Consider the following 18962-nt stretch of genomic DNA (forward strand, 5'->3'; position numbering starts at 1 on the left):
TGTTCCCATGGTAGCCTCAGATTTTTGTTCTTGTCTGACAGAAGTGGAACCTGATGCGGTCTACATAGTTTCAAGGTTTCATGTTTTTTTTTTGCAGGCTGAGATGCTTATCTTTTCTAGTCCAAAAGAGTGACTATACAAGTTACAGTCCTTCCAGTTTTCCTCTGACCCCAGCAAGGTGTTCCCAACTAAAGAATTGTGGCTCACTCAGTGTTTTTTTTTACATGGTACTGTACAAACTTTGGAGAATGTTGTGTGTGAAATTCCCAGTAGATCAGCAGTTTCTGAAAAACTTAAACCAGCCCATCTAACAATGACCTGAAACTCATTAACAGACTCTTGACCTGTATCTGCATGATTTTTGCATTTGTGTTGGCTGATTAAATAACTGTGTATATTTTTGACATGACAGTAGTGACATAGTAGCTACTGAAACACATTTGAAGATGGTATATCAGTTATCAGTTTAATTACTTAAAAGAGAGTACTTACAAGAACCATTTTGATGATGAGATTTTTCTCATAGGCACTCTGGAGTCTGTAGTTCTCTGTTGTAAATACAGACATTTGCATTTGTAAGAAAATAAAAGAATGAGGACGAAGATCTTAATGAAGAAGAAGTTTATACCAGCATAGTAGTGATAAAATACATGAAGTTCATTGGAGTCAAGAAGAACGCAGGACAAATCTTGCTCAAACCGCTTTTCCTCTTTAAAGTTTACATGGGTTTTTTTCTTTTTTCTCTGTGTTTCCCAAACGGCTAGGTGATACTACCATCTGGCCGGATGTTTTAAAATGTTAATCATAGTCACGTACACCTTGGCTTGGTATTGTTATAGGTGTAAAATAGTCAAATGCTTTAAAATGGTCACTCTAAATGGTAATCACGGTCCTTGATGTCCTGCTGCATACAACCTTTAATTTTTTACACATTCAACATTTACAACACACAGTCATACAGCAAAGACTCCAGAGTGACATGAATTCTTAAAAGGTTAATTTGTGTAACTACTGTGAAATTGTTTATGTAAATCATACGCCGTGTTCACCACTGGGACAACGAGCGCTTATAAGGATTAGCTAAATGCAGGATTTTCAAAATTATGCTGAGTTAATGGTAGAGTCTTGCATTAACTTGCGTGTCTTAGATGGACAATCTATCGGTCTGATTACGTAGGGACATTGATTTTACATTTTCATAAACAAAATGAACTGTGACTGGTTGCTTTACATTCTGCTGTCAGAAGGCTGTCTGTGGGAATAATATCCCTATAACATGACAATTTTTTCCCTCTTTTTCATCTTATTCCACAGCAATTTGTAATTGGAATTTAATTTTGATTATAATTATTTTCATTAATTATAAAATAACAGCATATTTCTTATTTATTTACATTTTAGGCCTTATTTTGTTCTCACTTATGCTATAATGGCTATAAACAGTTGTTTAAGCCTTGTAAACTTGCTGGAAACCTTAGCCTTATCTCTGACTTTTACAAAGTATGGATATTGTAGACTCCTTATAAAATGTTCAATGAATGTCTTCTCACAGAAAAAAAAAAATCACCATATAAACAATTAAACAAGTTTGTTTTAATCTATTCATGTGATGCATCCACAAAACCTAAACTGAATGTGTTTTTTTCCTACAGAAATGATTAGAAGATATTAGAACAAGTGCAACATGCAGTTCAATGGCACTTTCGCATAAAAAGCAGCATATCAGGAAAAAATCACTGCAGAGAATAAAACATTATTCTAAGACTCACCCATGTCATTAAGCCAACAGGCTATCTTTCTGTACACCTCGTCACATGCAGTCACAGTGATGGCCAGTATAATTTCAGGGATAAACCTCACCACCCGTGGCAGCTCTTTAATCCCCATCACAAATTCCTGCCAACCGGAATTCAGACATCATCTTATCTGTCATGCTTTATTTGATGTCTTTACCTGATACACAGTTTTACTACACAGCATACCATTTAAATAATTCAATTACAATATACTATTTATGAAATATGCATTGCCAATCTCTTAGTGACAGAATTTATACAACCTTTATGAGCATGAGAATAATATAAGAAGTAAATATGATGGCACTAACCTGAAGCTCAAAGCAGATGAGCATGGCCAGGAAGACAAAGCAAAGGCAGAAAATACAGACAGGAAAGCTAACCAACCATCTGAACACCCTCCTTCTCCAAGGTGGGTAATAAAACTCCTCACAGCCCGTCACCGGACTGCACCGCTTCACACCCTGGGTGAGAAAATGACAGATACAGATAGGGGACAGAGAGACGTATTAAGGAGGGCTTAAACGACAGCCGCTATATCCTGGAATAAATTTACACAGTTCAAAGGGTCACTGTTAGGGGTAAAGCAGTGGTTAGACATTACATTATGATAAGCAATTTGTAGATAATTAGAAATTTTATGTTACTATATGATGGCAAAGGTAATGAAACAAAAAGAAATTAGCAATTTAATAGTTAATAAAGACCATGCTTTCCAAGTATAAAACAAAGGCTAAGAGAAATCCTAAAAATTAACATATAATTTATAAACAAAAACGTCTGAAGAATATTCAATTAATTCAATACTGACACTTCAGATAGCAATGCAGAGTTAAAGACAAATACTGATTCAAAGACAAATACAAAATCAAAATCATGACATTATTTATTTATTTGTTTGTTCGTTTATTTATTTTTAAATATAATTGCCAGATTACTGATGAATTACCCTAAACTGTGGCCGTGGCTCTTCAAGTGATTCAGCTGGTGTGTCCAATGTGCCCCATTTGTAAGCCAGTTCTGCTCCTCTTCGTTTCCACCTCTCCAGAAACAGTGTGGCCCACACCACATTAAAGAGGGCAAATACTACACAGCATATATCTCTGCTGGTCTGCAAGTGTAAGAAACAGAACTGGCATTATCAATTAAGCAAACATGCAAGAATGTAACATGCAATGTAAACATGCACTTTTTTTTTTTATTTTTTTTTTTTACAAATGATCATTTATGGAAAAATCACATGGCAGCAGAATTCATAAAATAATTCTGATACAGGTCAAACGTTTCGACTGCCAAGTTTTCATCAACAATGAACTTCTGCTTTCGGAACCAACCGGCATGAAAAACCCAGGAGATCTGAGTTTTCAAAAATAGTCAAACCAACCTACTGGACCCAACAACCATGCCTCAGTCAAAGTCACCACAATCACATCATTTCCCCATTCAAATGTTTAAAGTGAACACTAACTGAAGCTCTTGGCCTGTATCTGTTTGACTTTTCATTGCGCTGCTTCCACATGACTGGCTAATTAGAAAATTCTATGAATGTGCAGATGTACTCAATAAAGTAGATGATGAATATATATAAGTACACACAGAAGCAGATGAGGTTTCAAATGGGCAATTAGTCAGATCATTATTTACCATTTTAAACCTGACTTGTTACCTGATCAGTTTCAGTCAGCATCCACAGTACAAATCCTATCACAGCAGGATACAGCATAGACGTTGTGTAAAAACCCAGCCAGGCAAAGTACATGGCAATCTTCACTCCAAAATAATCACATATATCATCTATCAGAGGAACAGACAGAAATAAAGGCAGAGAATATTTATGGGAATAATAGAATATATGTGGGAATAATATAATTGGGTACTACACCATGATCAACAGCTTCGATGAGTGTGAATATCTCTAGACACGTGTAGTAGAAAATGACAAACCTAAGGGCTGCTTTTCACACACAGCTTGCACCCACGATTTCATTAGCTGGCCCAGAATTCTCTGCTCATGGAGGGGGAAGACTTGTTGGATCACACCTCGTGCCTTTAGCTCTGGGACTGTAATAAACACGGTTTAGAATCACACACACACACACACACACACACACACACACACACACACACACACACACACACACACACACACACACACACACACACACACACACACACACACACACACACACCTCAGGAACAGCATGCAGCATTTTAGACTACAGTACAATTGTTTTATTTCTTTCTTGACTGATGAAGGATTTTATTGCAACAGAAATGATATACATAGATAAAACTATAAATTGCAGTCATTGTGGCTCTATTACAGGCAACACAAACACATCAAAGCACAGAATGAACACTCACTTATGGGCTGCCCTTCAAGAAAGTGGATGTTGTGAAGAACCTCCCCTGGTTTGGCTCTGAGATTATCCAGCCAGTATTTGATTATGTTCTGACGTTCCTGTGATGGTCCAAAGAGAGAAATTGTTTATAGAGTATTCTGTAACGGTATACACTTTTAAGCTCATTTTTATGATAATGATAACATTACGTTACTTATGTTAAAGATGATTCAATACCAGAATACCATACAACAATAGAGGATAGAGACAAAGCTGGAAGTATTTGTTGTTTTTTTTTTAATCACCTGTGATGTGAAAAAGCACAATTCACTCTCAATGTTCTCATAAATGTAGTCCTCCTCACAGGAGAAGCTGCGAGAGCCACCTCCGAATTCTGGTTTCACTGCTTTCCGCAGACCCATCTCCTCTGCTCCTCGCAACAGACTAAAGTAAATACATGTATTAAGCAGTGCACAGAAAACACTGATACTGTACCCAATCCACAGCAGGGATACTGTTCTATTTGAGCAACCTGGATTCAACTAATATAATAAAGAAAGGTTTACACCCTGGAATTCATCTGATACTGTATAAGAAAGAACAAGATTCCACACACATTTCTCAGTAATCTCAGTATATACGTTTGAAGAGTACTAAATTTAAAATATCATGAGTTACCAATTGGAGCAGGAATCCATCCATACTAGCTGAACACTAGGCAGAAGACCATGCTTTGTGATGAACATAAAGTGCCTCTGCTTTAGTGTACAGCTTTATTTGGTAAGGCACTGCAGCATAGCTGATGTTCTATGAAGAATTTATTCTGTACCACAGCATCATCAATCTGCTCAGCCATCATCTTGCCACCGGCATTGCACAGAAATAATGCGTGTGTGACTGCCACAACTTGTATTATAACTGCCTTAGTTCCTGTATGGGTTGCATGAAGATGGTGTAAATGGCTTGCAGACTGTTTGGCTGCTTAACAGATTTGTATATATTCTGGATAAAAGAAACAATCCCTGCAACTGACAACAATCTCTCGTATTTTTTGCATCCGGGTTATGGGGTGGTATAACTAGAGGGAAACCCTTTGCCATGAAAAAAAAAACCTTTCAAGAATGCTTAAATGACCACAAACCATGTGCTAAAACTGTCTGATGAGACAAAGATAGAACTTTTTCATAAATGATTACCCATGCAACACCACACCCACAGTGAAGCATAGTGGGTGAAGCACCATGTCAAGCAGCTGCTTTTCTTTAGCTGGGACACGGCTCCATTAAAGACAGAGGGAATCAAGGAGGGCTCTAAATGTCATTTTAGTTTGGCAAAAAAACCTGTAGGCCTCTGTTAGATAGCTGAAGACGAATATAGAGTGCACCTTTCCTACACAATAACGAACTGCACATATCTAAGGCAACAAAGGAATGGCTTTACAAGAAGAAGAAGATCGAGGTTTTGGAACGAGTCAGTCAGAAGCTGGATCTGATCCTTTTTAAAACATGTGTGATGATTGGAAGTGGGCTGTGCAAAGGAGATCCCCTTGCAAAATGATAGATCAGGAGCAAGGAAGTGTTAAGTGCCAATTCAAGATGTGCTAAATTGGTAGACTCTTACCCACTCTCACCTGAATCTTTTCACTTGATGTTTGCTGTCTTATAGATCACATGAAAGGTGGAAAAAGACATGCATTTTTCCATCACAAAAACCTGCAATTTTAACATGGACGTGTAGGCTTTTCATATACACTGTAAATGCAAACAAGTGACAAATTACAGGAAAATAATACACTCTGCCCCTGTTGTACTTATAGTAGCATTGTTTTCAGACATGATTTGGCTCGCCTTGATCCTTTAAAGGGATCGGTCAATGAAAATCAATTCTAACTTATTCTGATGAATGAAACACTTATTCCTAATAGAATGGTCACCCAGAGAGTTCTGGCTCTGTTCTTAGTTCCTGAAACATAAGGACACCATTCCAGGTTTAGAATATGTCCTACAAGATCTTGAGAAACTAAATCATATTGTATATTTAATCAAATAAGTTCTCTCACATGACCCCCACTACTGAGGTCATTACATTTGCTTCCTTTTACAGAAAGAATCAAATTCAAGATCCTTGTGTCGAACACTGTACCACATTATCCATACCCATGCATGCCAACTCTCATCTTTACCTTCACGTAATCGTTATGTTCGAGTAATTGTTATGTTCTTCTCTAAATAATGTTCATAATACAAAATCCCTGTTAAAAAATTCTTTTTACATCAGGTTTTGCTGATGTAAAAAGAAAAAAGAAAACAAGCATACATCATGCCACAATTTTTTCCACTCTTAATGTAAAATTATGACATAATTATGACACTAAGTAAATAAGCAAAAAGCATTCTGTAATCTTTTTAGGGAAAAATAGGCCCTAGCAGTCATAATGTACTACTTTTGTCAGTTTAACTGTTGACCTGATATAACACACAAGTCAACTGAGAGATTTCTGTTTACAAAAGGTTGGCCTGTCTTACGTTAGAACATCATGAAAACTGACTTTGCAGCTCAGAGTGATTATGGCATGTGAGAGTAAAATAGTAATAAGTAAACCTTACTTTTCATATGTTGCTGTAACGAAGAACGCATAGACTTGTGTGTGTTTGTGGTGACGTATCTGGATGATAAGTTCTGGGATGCCAAGGCGTACATGATTCAGCAGCCACAGTAATGTGTGGTCATCTGTGGTGTCTGTAGGAAGATGTAAACATATATATATATATAACCCAGGATTACTATTTATTACAATACTCTTTATCATGCAGATTCCCTAAATCTGTAGGGAGGGGAGGGAGAAAGTGGTGGAGGGTAGGAGAGTGAGAGAAGGAGGACCTGCAAAAGTCATGAGGACGTCACAGTTCTCTGTGGGCACTGTCTTCATCCAGGATTTATGGGACATGATGTATCTTCCAGCCTGCAGCAGCCTCTTTCCAAACAATTTATCTATGGGCCAGAGAGAAAGAGAGAGCGAGCGAGCGAGCGAGAGAGAGAGAGAGAGAGAGAGAATGTCAGTGACCTTGCTTGTTGCCATGGCCAGACACACACTGTAAGGCTCATACCCTCTCTCCAGTTTCTCTTTGTCAAGTTTAAATGCCATTCATGTTTCCCCTGCAACATGAGAAGACTAGTCATGGCTTTACTTCTCTGGATTTGTATAAGACCGGATTTGTGAGAGACAGAAAATCTATTTGCACTTGGTATTTGGGACATTATTATTATATCATACAGTATATAGGCCATTTTAGCACTTATGTCACAGTGTTAACACTGAAATGTGGTAGGTGGATGAGTAAACTGTTACAGATTAGCACGTAGCAGAGAAGTGTGAAAAGCACCTTTTGCATTGAGCGACTCCAGGTTGAAAAGAAAAAAAAAGTTGAGCAGTGTGGGAGAAATCTGAATTGGAACAGATTTATTTCAGAAATACACTCACTGGTCACGTTATTAGGAATAGCTACAGTATACACCTAGCTAGTTCATGCAACTATCCCATCAAGATCAAGAGGTCTTAAAAATCGCAAGTTTAAATCCTCATGATGCCACAGCCGTCCGGAGCAATACTAACCATGGTCTCTGAAATGGACTGATGGCATACATTCTCTTTCAGTCTGAGTGCCACGCGAAAAACTGGAGATGTCTATGAGCTCATGTACTGTATGCAGAACAGGGCAAATATCACCCTGCAATATTGCATGAACATCAGAGCAAATGCGTTTTAGAGAAGCCTCATGTTTGCCCCTCCTTCTTCAGATAGTAGTTGTTGCATGATATGGCTGAGACAGCGGTAGAAGAAGAAGAAGAAGAAGAAAAAGAAGAAGAAGAAGAAGCTAGACTTTAGAAAGACGAAGGAAATACAAACACATGATTTTGACATAGTCAGCACGATTGTTGATGCCAGATGGGCTGGCCATTTTATCACTAAGGGTCATGTAGAAAGAAGTTAATTGGAAGTTACCTGGATCTGTACTATGCTTTTAACTTGGTGTTCACTAAAGACCTTTTACTGCATTACATGATACAGTTAAAAACAAATGAAGAAGTCATTTAATGTTTAATGTTGTCAAAAGCACAGATACTTTGGAAAACTAGTGGTGTTTTTCTAAACTACACAGACCAGGAATTTTAAGCACATCAGAAGGTTTTGCTTGTTCTTGACTAAACATAACTCATATACAGTACAATGCATGCTTTAAACAGCTGGCAGAGACTAATAAACGCAGATAAATTGCAAAAAAGGATCTGCTGTATTGCTTGGATTCCCATAATTGCTGTGTAGCACAGCATCACAATATCAAACAATAGGTAAAACAGCAGGGAAAGAAAAGGGCTTTGTCCAAGCTTAGTGCACTGTGACTCTAATATAACTACCTGCAGGACTGCAGTGGCTTTCTGCTCCCTTACTTAGGCACAATCTCCTACAGATTCTCATCCTCACGCTACAGAGACCACCACATTTCATAAACAGCCATCTGGTGCAAAATGATCCGTTTTTATTTAATTCCCAAAAGTAAGCCCAAAAGCTTGATTCAGAATCATCACACAGGTTTCATAACACCATTCATAGCATTAGAGTAGAACTATCATCTTATAACCATTATGTAATGCAAAGGATATCAACGGTTCCTACAAATTAGCAGAAAGATTGACTAATTTGCTAGGCAAGAACTTTGACATTTTCTTCTTGAGGCATTTGGAGACTGAGCTAATAAAGGAATCAGCTCTGGTGAGTTCTGTGGATGTGAATGTTTCTAATATTAAACCTTTCTTTGTGAAAGGGAAACCCTTTATTATAGGGTTCTAGACAGAGGCAGTAGGGGTTTTAGCAGATGGACAAATCAAAAGACCATTTAGGAACAGACATTTTTTGAAACCTTGGCATGACACAGAATATATCTGGCCATCTGTCTTAGGTAAGGACAAAATAACTCTGCTGTTGCAGACAAGCCAAATAATATCATCTCCCCATTACTCTGCTAAAGGTATCTTCTGTCAAATTAAACTGTCATCACTTAGTTCTCTTTAGGTTTGTTTCTTGGGAGATACTAGTATTAGATGTACATTACATTCTATTTATAAACCGAGGGTAACATTTGGTGCTGCAGGGGTGATGTATTATTATGCCTCTGACTATCTAATACAACTTACAGCCCTCGGTAATGTTTGCCAACCAGATGCTTTCCCTCCACCCAAAAAATTAATTGCACATTGCTTTTGTTTCTTCCCTAGAGCTATAACCCTGCTTTCACTGCGAGATACAGTATGTCTGCCATTTCTTCCAGTGAATGCTGACTCATCACCACAGCAGTTCATTAGTTTTCTCAGCAAATTTGACTATTTTCTTCACCCCACTGTTTTGAATCGGTTGGATAAGAAAGACAGATTTACAATACCAACCTCTTGTTATTTGATACACTTTGGATCTTTCCAGTTATGATGTGTCCTGAAACATCTCCACTCACATACACAGATTAGCATAATTAAAATAACTATAACTTACAGTATATTTTGATACTAAATATTGTACAGTTACAATGAATTCAAGACGCACAGTACTAGCAAGGGAGCTTTCCCGCTAACATATATGAATATATGGCTGTTGTGAACACTGCATGGTTGAAGTGGCAAACAAGCTACAGATATTAAAGTGACGTGACATTCAGCTAAGTATGGTGACCCATACTCAGAATTCGTTCTCTGCATTTAACCCATACAAAGTGCACAAACAGCAGTGAACACACACACAACGTGAACACACACCCCGAGTAGTGCTCAAGGGCACCTCAGTTGTGGTATTGCCGGCCCGAGACTCGAACCCACAACCTTAGGGGTAGGCGTCAAACTCTCTAACCATTAGGCCATGACTTCCCCTAATAAAGTAATAGTGACAGAGTGTTTCACACTTGTTCTGCACAATTATGTCTAACATATATAAATAAATAGTCTGCACTTTTATTTTCTGATGATATAGTGCACATACTGGTATTCAGACCTCAGATGTGGCCACATGATTGTGTGTTACTCAGAAGGCTGGTTCATACTTTTACTTCTATAGAAACAGGGTTCATAGGTATGTTTTGTGCATAACAAGGCATCCTGTTGTCCTAATGTCCAAATACCAAGGTACAGGGCTTGGCAATATGGCTGAAAACTGTATCACAATATCAGTGTCTCATATCGTCTATATCGATAATTATTGAGAGAGAGAGAGAGAGAGAGAGAGAGAGAGAGAGAGAGAGATTATGACTGGTGGTGTTTATTGTAATTGTTTGTTGCCTTTTTGGACTACTTTATCATTTGTAATGTTGCTCCCATTTAAAACAGTTCAGCTCAAGCCTAGCCATTTTTAGTGTCATGACTGAGGACAATGTCCCATCCAGAGACAAGCTGGTTCGTGTTGAGGTTTTGTTCAAACCGACCATCGAAAATACCCTCTCTAATGAATGTTTTACAGATACAATAGTGCTATTTTCTGATTGGCTATTGTGTAGCCTCTTTTTTTGATTGGCTGATGTGTCAGGCTCAACTAAGAACTCCAGGGGAGACGCGCTTAATTCCTGCCCAGTTCCATAGAGACAGCGATGCGGACAGATACATTTTGGGTGCTGCGGCACATTAAATATATGATAAATAGTAAGTATTTCTACGTGAGAAATACAAAGTGGCGGGAGCGTGACAAAAGATCGAAATGAGGGACTGACAGCCCTGGTTTTGTAAACATAAATAAAAATGAGGTAGACTGAGATACATCTGTAATATAAAAAACAAACCTGATACAGTACAGTAACATTGTTTGAAATATAAAACCTGCAGAAATATGAAAAAGTAGCTGACTTTTCCTTTTTACAATTTCCTTGCTCGCTGCGGCTCATTTTCTGCTTATTAGTCGTTAGTTACTGAAGAGGAATCCAGCAGATCAGCACGAGACAACGATATGGTGCAACCAAACTTGATACTGTTACATGATTGGCTGTGTCACTCCCTATGTTGCTAGATTACCAGACAGTGAGTACCTTTGTTAATGCAACCAAACTTGCTTTGCAACCTCTGTTTTCTTCCGACGAATAAAAAATATAGAATGTTTTATCGAATACATTTTTTATTGGTATCGTTCACGTGTCTATTGCGATACATATCGTTATCGTTTTAACGCCCAGCCCTACCAAGGTACACCACCTACCCAAAAAAAGACACGGAATTGTAAACTATAAATTTTTCTCTGCATGTTAAAAATCAGAAGTTAATATGAGTTTAAGTCTGTTCAGGCTGTTAAGTCTCTTAGGATGGTGTCTGTAATCAAAAGTCTTGAGCGAGCGAGCATCCATTAGATTTCCTACCTCTCTGTATTTCATGGTTGGGTCACCGGACAATATTATCACCTCACTGGATGGTGGAAGTATTTCCAGGAAACAATGATGCTAAATGATATTATGGCATATGTGGCTGTAAAGTGAGTGGCTTTTTTTAAACCTCATTATAACGATCAATTAAATCCTGCAGGATCTCATATGTTACTTCCATTTTTTGACTAATGGATTCCCAGGAAAGATGCAGTGCAGGTGATGTAAACCACAGCAACTCAATTTAAAAACACACCAAACATCAATCATTCTGTGATTGCTAGAATTGTGGATTAAAAAGTTAAAGTGAATCCCTTCAGTCCACTACATACTGCTCAAAACCAATGTTTTCTTTTCAAAACCAAGGATTTCTCTTTTCCCCAGAGAACTTTTCAAAAAAAAAAAGAAAAGAAAAAGAAAACCACTTTAAAGTTTTCAGGACAGAGGACTTTGTGCTTTGCAGTTTCTTATTTTCAAGCTGCATATTGTCATATTGCCTTTGAGAGAGTAAAAAGAAGACGCAGATGCTAATATAACAAAAGTATTGACAAGAACTCATAGCAGAACTCATAGCAGTTCTACAGATTGTATGTAATGTAACTATAAACAGACATGCAATAATAATGTATTGTTTTTTCATAAATATTTTATTGCCATCGGTAAATCGCTGTGGTAAAAGAGGAATAAAGCTCTTTTGGTCTATTATAGGAAGTCCTATAAGACAATCAGTTTGTATAAAAAAATCTGTATGATGAACCTGATTTTGCTATAATGGCATGCCCGCATAGTGTATTAATGCTTTCTTGATATAGTATAAGTGATTTAGGAAATAAGTAGCATTCATTCAAGTAAAACATGAGACTTTTTAGTTGACATGTTTACATTATATGAATATAGACATTTATGCAAACGCCCATAAAAAGCACCCTTCGATATTATTACTATACTATACGGACACACAGTTATAAACCTCAACAGTCAAGGGCCAGTTTACTCACAAGACAACTTCAGAGGCAGTATGCAAATCCAGTATTCTACATAGCTTCTGTGTCATGAGTGGGTGGAAGCTACTGTGCATATGATACTACAACATTGGAAAAATATGAAAAAAAAAAAGAATAAATAATAAAATGAAAAACTGTTTAAAAATATTCAACCTCATTATGAGACACCCCGGATCAAAATACTGGCATCATATACAGTATAGAAACAGTGGCAAGACTAGACTTCTCTCTCAGCACTAACAACAACACCCAAAATCATATCACTTCTCACTAATAACCAGTCACATTGTGCATTCTGAAAGGAGTTCTCATTTTTGCCAGATAGATGGAGATTCTGAATATAAGCACCAGAGGTAATGTAGCCCGTTACTTTTCCAGCAACATAGACTACCATAAAGCTATTCTGAATCAAAGCATTACCAGAATCTCCACAGTTTCCTTTCTAGACCAGCACAGTATCTGGTTATCTTTATCTATTTATTTTGTTCAGTAAGAAAACTCTCCATGTTGCTATAGAAAACCTATTCAGCCTGGAAATTGGATTATTTGCCTACTAATACTAACTTTCAAAAGTTACTAGTAAACAAAGACAAATAATGCTGCATCTGTCACTAGTAAAGTGCTGAAATATTAACAGAGCCTTTTCGCTATCTAGAAAAGTTGACCACAAGCACATCAATTTAGTTCCACATACAAACATGCTGTAACTGGCTGGAAAAAAAAAACAGAAGTGTTCTTGAGTTTTAGCACATTTGTAGTCAGTAACTGTTTTCAACACTATGTATGTTTAACAGCCACTTTATTAGCCACAACTGCCTTTATGTGCCATGTTTAAGGGATACAGTTATAAACTGTTTGAATGCCATTTATGGTCATTTTCCTCTAGATTTTTATCAGTGTGAGTTTTGTTTTGGGAGAAGAATTTAAAGAATACTCTCAACACAGTGGTGACACTCAGGTGGTAACAAAATGGTACCATGGTACCAACCTGACACTCATTAACATCTCGGTGTCACCAATAAGAATTTAATACCGCTTAATTCTTTTTTGGTCAGCTGTGGTGGTCCCTGATTTATTGATACAGTAGAAAAGAGCAGGCAAACTGCATGTAGCAACAGATGGGCTACATTCAGTAATTACAGTATACCTACAAATCACATTTCCGGTGAGTGTTCCCGTTAAAATGGCCAGTGAGCATTTTAAAATCCAATGTGTACAGGAATAGTACAGAATAAAAAAAATTATAAAAACCTTTTCATGTTTCACTATGCAGCTGCTCTGTTGTCTTTAACATCTATTGTAAGAAAGCTTTTTTATTCATTCGGTTTGTAGGGTACTACATTTTTTAAATTTCTTTAGAGTTTTCTTACCCCCCACTCCGATATGTCATAAGCAGCTGCCGCAAGAAATCAACAAGAGGAAAATCGGCCTCACTTTCACGGCCCTCGAGTGTTCGGGATAGCCGGGTACCTCTCTGTCAGCCTATTCAATGTGATTTGTCAGTGTTACTATACTGAACTGAATCTATTTGCAGCAATGTATGAGTTGTACCTTGAAGAGATATGGTACTTCACCATTGAAGATTTCAAGACAAGACTTAGGACAATACTAATGCTACTAATAAAACTAATAAAAACAATAATAACAGCAGCAACTACAATATGTTTTATAAAAACTGAAGGGTACTGCATCAGCGAGACACAATACAAAGAAGTAAATAACACATGGCATACTGGAAATTGCAACCTACAGCATATGCTGTGAGGTAGATTGATGATTTCTAGAAATGCTATGATTTTTAGCAATGATGTAATTTATTGGATAATGAATTCTGTCTTTTTGCAGTTGCACTATGTATTTCTGTTGAATTCAAGTATTTGTTTAATTAATCAATTTCAACAGAAACAAGCTTAACCAAAAAATAAATAAATAACCCTAGATTTCAAATCTAGAGCAGTCATGACTTCAGGCACTACATGGTCAACTCATTTAAACCCATGTGCCACTTATGGAGGGCCTTCTGCCAGTGTATTTGTTTTCTACCTGCTTTATTTGAGCCACACAGTCACTTTAAATAAGTTTTGGAACAAAGCCAAGTGTTTAGACTGTCTAAACATAAACCATTTTATGTTTAACTTTACCAGTTAAAATTGTAAAACAAATGCAACTAACCCATGTTAAGAGTTGCTCTTTTATGTTTGGTCAAAAAAGAACCGGCATGACAGGTGAGCAGGATGAGCTAATGCTCCATGAACAGCTTGCAGTAAAAGGACGCATTACGTTGCCAGAAGCCGGAGTGGCTCAGTCGTTTGGTCAGCTGGAGTTGAATATTTCTTAAAAAAGCAGAAAGGTAAGAGTTTATTCAACATTCACCAAATTACCTTTTTAGAGAGTCTTCATCTTTTAAAGTAAAGGATAAAAACCTGCCGACCCCCTACCGGTTCCTCTGATTTGTGTATGCCAATTATACTGAGGCCAAAACATCTAAACACACAGCAAGTAGAAATGTCCCACAAAAAGTGAGGCTACAGTGGTTAGTAAAAATTAAAAGAATCCTTTGGTAAACACATCATTATTCAAACATATGGAAGAACAAAGCAACATACTCAAAAAAGACTCCAAATATATCATGTACAAACTATAGTTAGTGATTGTTTCCTTAACTGGTTTTCAATATACTGTGTAGACAAGCTACATTGATCCCCATCAGTAACATTGCTAACCCTTTTATGAAACATATACAAGGTACTATATACACTACACAACCACAAATTATTCTTGTTACCATCATTAAACATAAATATGACTTTCTCTGAATTGCAGTTCCTCAGTTTTGGAGTATACAGACTACAGCTTTGTGATTTTGCATTTAAATTATAAATGAGCAAGTGAGCCGGAATCTATGAACGTTTTAATATGAATGCCATGGGAAAATATAAAAAAATGATGAGGGATTATCAGAAACATACTCAAATACTCTTGAGAATATACTCAAGAAGTGAGAGAATTTGATCAATGATCATTGACATTCTAACACTTTTTTTTTCCAGTTCTTTGCTTTTCATTAACAAGAAGAAAAATGTTTGAACTGTATTATTATGTAAGACAGGAACTTTTTAATATTTATGTGAATAAGATGTTATTTACTAATAAATACTTGTCTCCAGTTTTACAATAAAATGGCAATTTAAATTTCAAATTACATTTAGAAGTTAAAAAACTGTATGTGATTTGATATTATTATGAGTCAAAACTTCATGGCTTAGAAATATATGCCCTAAATAACAAAATTGCCAGCTTAAACCGCACAATTCAACGGTCTCCCCAAATTGGTCACAAGCCAGCTCTCCTCTAAAGCAAGGTTCACACATACAACAATTCGATTACTGTAAGACTTCAGTTGAAACTATGAAATTGACAGTAGGAGATTCTACTAGGTGAGTTTCTGCATCTGAGTTTCCGAGTTTATGTACATGCATCATATCATGATGTGCATACTGTTGTCTTTATTCCCATTACTAGTCACTGAACAAACTTTTCTTAACTTTGTTGCTTTGCTGAGCAAGTTGAACATGCTCAGATCATCTGAAGTTGGCAGCTCTTGTTGAAAATAAATGATTGCTCCGGTTGCTTTTTCACTGCCTGTAACTAACTGTATGAACATAACATTACACCTTGCAGAGTGAAGGCAAATACACGCAAAACTGAGACCCATAAAACCACCTGACCGTATCTTTTCGAACAGCTCCTCATACTGCATCATGTCACTGCAACCCATTCAGAGTAAAGTGCTCTCTGCCCACTACCCACATGAATGAGTTCTCAGAGGCTTATGATTTGCCATTGTCACTTTTTTTTGCCAGAGAAGAGAGACTATATCATCCTTCTCACCTAGAGACCATGGCCACATATGTTCCATTGATTCCCAACATGTATTACACTGCAACAAATGGACTTCCCTCTAAAACTGAGTGGTTAAATATGAATTGTTATATGCCCGTATTACTGAAGGTGCTTTAAAGAATGACATTTTCATTTGTAATAGAGTTACCAGAAAAGGGGAGAGATGTGTATTTGAAATTTGCAATTAAGGCAGATAATTTAATCATTCCGTACCATTTTGGAGAGGGGAGAAAGCTTATTGGTTCCTGTACCTTTAACATTTTAACATTGTGGCAGTGTCCTCTCACTTAGTGCTATCTAAATGGTGTCAAATACTAAAAGCTGGTGTAATTGTTCTTCATATATGACCTTGAGAATAGTACCAAGAGAGATGAGGATAGAAAGTGTGTTTTAGCACACTTTCTCTAAATTCTTGACATCTATCTAGCTAGATAACTATAATATAGGAAGAGAAACGGTTAACAGAAAAGTGCATATATTTATAAGAGCTTATAAAAATTTCATCTTTGCATCTATGATTTTTATTCTGCTCTTGAAGGTCTAGACATTTAGCTCGTTCTTTAATTTCTAGGAACATATCTCAGCATAAGGGTTGTAAAAGAGCCATTTGGCAGAAGATAAATTCTGCCTTTTTCAAGACTAAAAAAGCTTTGTAACTCTTTGCCAACTCAGCCATGGTTATATTTAAATCAAGAGAATACTGAAAATAAATATTGTACAGTAAGTAAATAATGTAAAGTTTTGTTACTATGAACTGCATTTAAAGTGTTTACACAAGTTTTCCAAACACAAGCTCTGCTCCTTGACTAAGCTGTGTTGTAGAGTTTCTACTGAAATATTTTTCAGTACTATCTTTTTGAAAACTGGGCTATATAAATAGCAGGTGATGAATAGGAATGACAGAAGGTAAACTGGAAACGGACACACTGTCTCGTAAACAAAACAAATATGTAAAACAGACAGAATAATCTAGTTGGATGCAAGCTAATTTGATAATAGCACAACACAACACATTTATCACAACTTGCTGAATTATTGAGTTATACAGAAATCCTAAATGGAAAGTGGAAGAACAGGAAATATGATGTAATAATTTCACAATGCTGAGACAAAGAAAAATGAGATTCAATGAGTGAAGGCACATTTATTTTCTGCACCTACAAACTGGAACAATGGATTTACATCAGCACCGACAAGCAAGATGAGAAAAAGAAAATTATTAAAAAAGAAGTTTATAAAGAAAAGTAATATGGCATATACAGTGGTATATTCAATGCTTTCTCTAAGATGGAAAGTTGCTTTTCTAAATACCATTTTAGTTATTATTGGTAATGGTCATTTTAGAAAACTGTCCAATGCTCTTTAATAAGTTCATGGACGCATGACTCTAAAGCAATCCTGCGTATTTTCAATGTTAAGTTTTTGTACCAGGCCCTAATTCAACGCAGACCCATGGACCAAATTCCTGGTTGTATGTTATGTTATGTGTTAATAATTAATTAATTCTTCTTATTAAAAGTTGTGTGTAAAACTTCCCATTATTACTCAAATAAAACATAAAGGCTCTCCACATAAAGGCTGTAAATAAACCACAGCATAAAATTTAAACGTGGCTTTTTTTTTTGCCAAATAAGCCATAGAAGGTCTTAAATCCAGATAACATAATAGTGCATATATTTATGTAAATAACGAGAGTTTACAGAAAAAACAAAGGCGTGATTAAGTACCTAACTCAAGCTGTTTCTGTGAATTTATAGAAAGGAATGATTTGGTGAAAGAATAAAAAAAAATTACTGTGTAATTTGACAGTGGTTAAGGCGTTTGACTACTGATCGGAAGGTCATTGGTTCGAATCCCAGGTCCAACAAATTGCCACTGCAGGGCCCCTGAGCAAGGCCCTTAACCCTCAATTGCTCAGGTGTATAAACTGAAATAAGAAAAATGTAAGTCACTCTGGATAAGAGTGTCTGCTAAATGCTGTAAATGTAAATGTCATACGCCAAACCACTGCTGTATCAATAGACGAACTTAACTCTAACTGTAGCAGTGATGGTCATACCATAAGGAGAATCCAGTGATTATATCAAACGCAGCCAGAGTTGCTTACGGGCCTTTAATGTGGTGGTCTGACAGTTCTGTCCATGATGTAAACAGAAAAGGATAAAAACCAACACGATGTCACACTGCTGACTGCATAATACTGTGCTGCATACAAGGTATAAAGCATAAAAAGCCGAATATACACATTTTCTGTCTTAAAACTGACTGCATCGCACTGCGCCGCATTGGAAGAAGTGCAGCATGCGGCCCAAACAGAGGATAAACAAAACCGCTGAAGTAACACGTTTGTTTCAAAGACACAAATGTTGCTGTAGTTTGTTCATCATACTCTAATGATAGGACGGTCAGACCTTTCATAGACACGAATAGTGATGAAGGCTGAAAAACAGGCTCGAGCGTGACATCACCAGGTAGCTTTTGCTTCAGACACATCAAGCAAACTAGAGTAGCTTCATGCACGAGCCAACATCC

General features: G+C 36.8%; 1 protein-coding gene across 2 annotated transcripts in view; it reads right to left on the reverse strand.

Annotated features, from left to right (window-relative positions):
- ano8b (anoctamin 8b) overlaps positions 1-18962 on the reverse strand; it is a 31178-nt gene that overhangs the window by 9141 nt on the left and 3075 nt on the right. For both annotated transcript variants that reach the window (XM_027169948.2, XM_027169947.2), the window contains 10 exons: positions 7019-7129; positions 6745-6877; positions 4444-4582; positions 4161-4257; positions 3741-3857; positions 3463-3590; positions 2746-2907; positions 2108-2260; positions 1770-1896; positions 493-548 (listed from right to left, as the gene is read on the reverse strand). In XM_027169948.2, the coding sequence (XP_027025749.1) occupies positions 493-548; positions 1770-1896; positions 2108-2260; positions 2746-2907; positions 3463-3590; positions 3741-3857; positions 4161-4257; positions 4444-4582; positions 6745-6877; positions 7019-7085 (1179 nt within the window). In that variant the 5' untranslated portion in view covers positions 7086-7129. The remainder of the gene's footprint in view (positions 1-492; positions 549-1769; positions 1897-2107; positions 2261-2745; positions 2908-3462; positions 3591-3740; positions 3858-4160; positions 4258-4443; positions 4583-6744; positions 6878-7018; positions 7130-18962) is intronic.

Source organism: Tachysurus fulvidraco, chromosome 2 (assembly GCF_022655615.1).
Source record: "Tachysurus fulvidraco isolate hzauxx_2018 chromosome 2, HZAU_PFXX_2.0, whole genome shotgun sequence".
NCBI classification, from domain to species: Eukaryota; Metazoa; Chordata; class Actinopteri; order Siluriformes; family Bagridae; genus Tachysurus; species Tachysurus fulvidraco.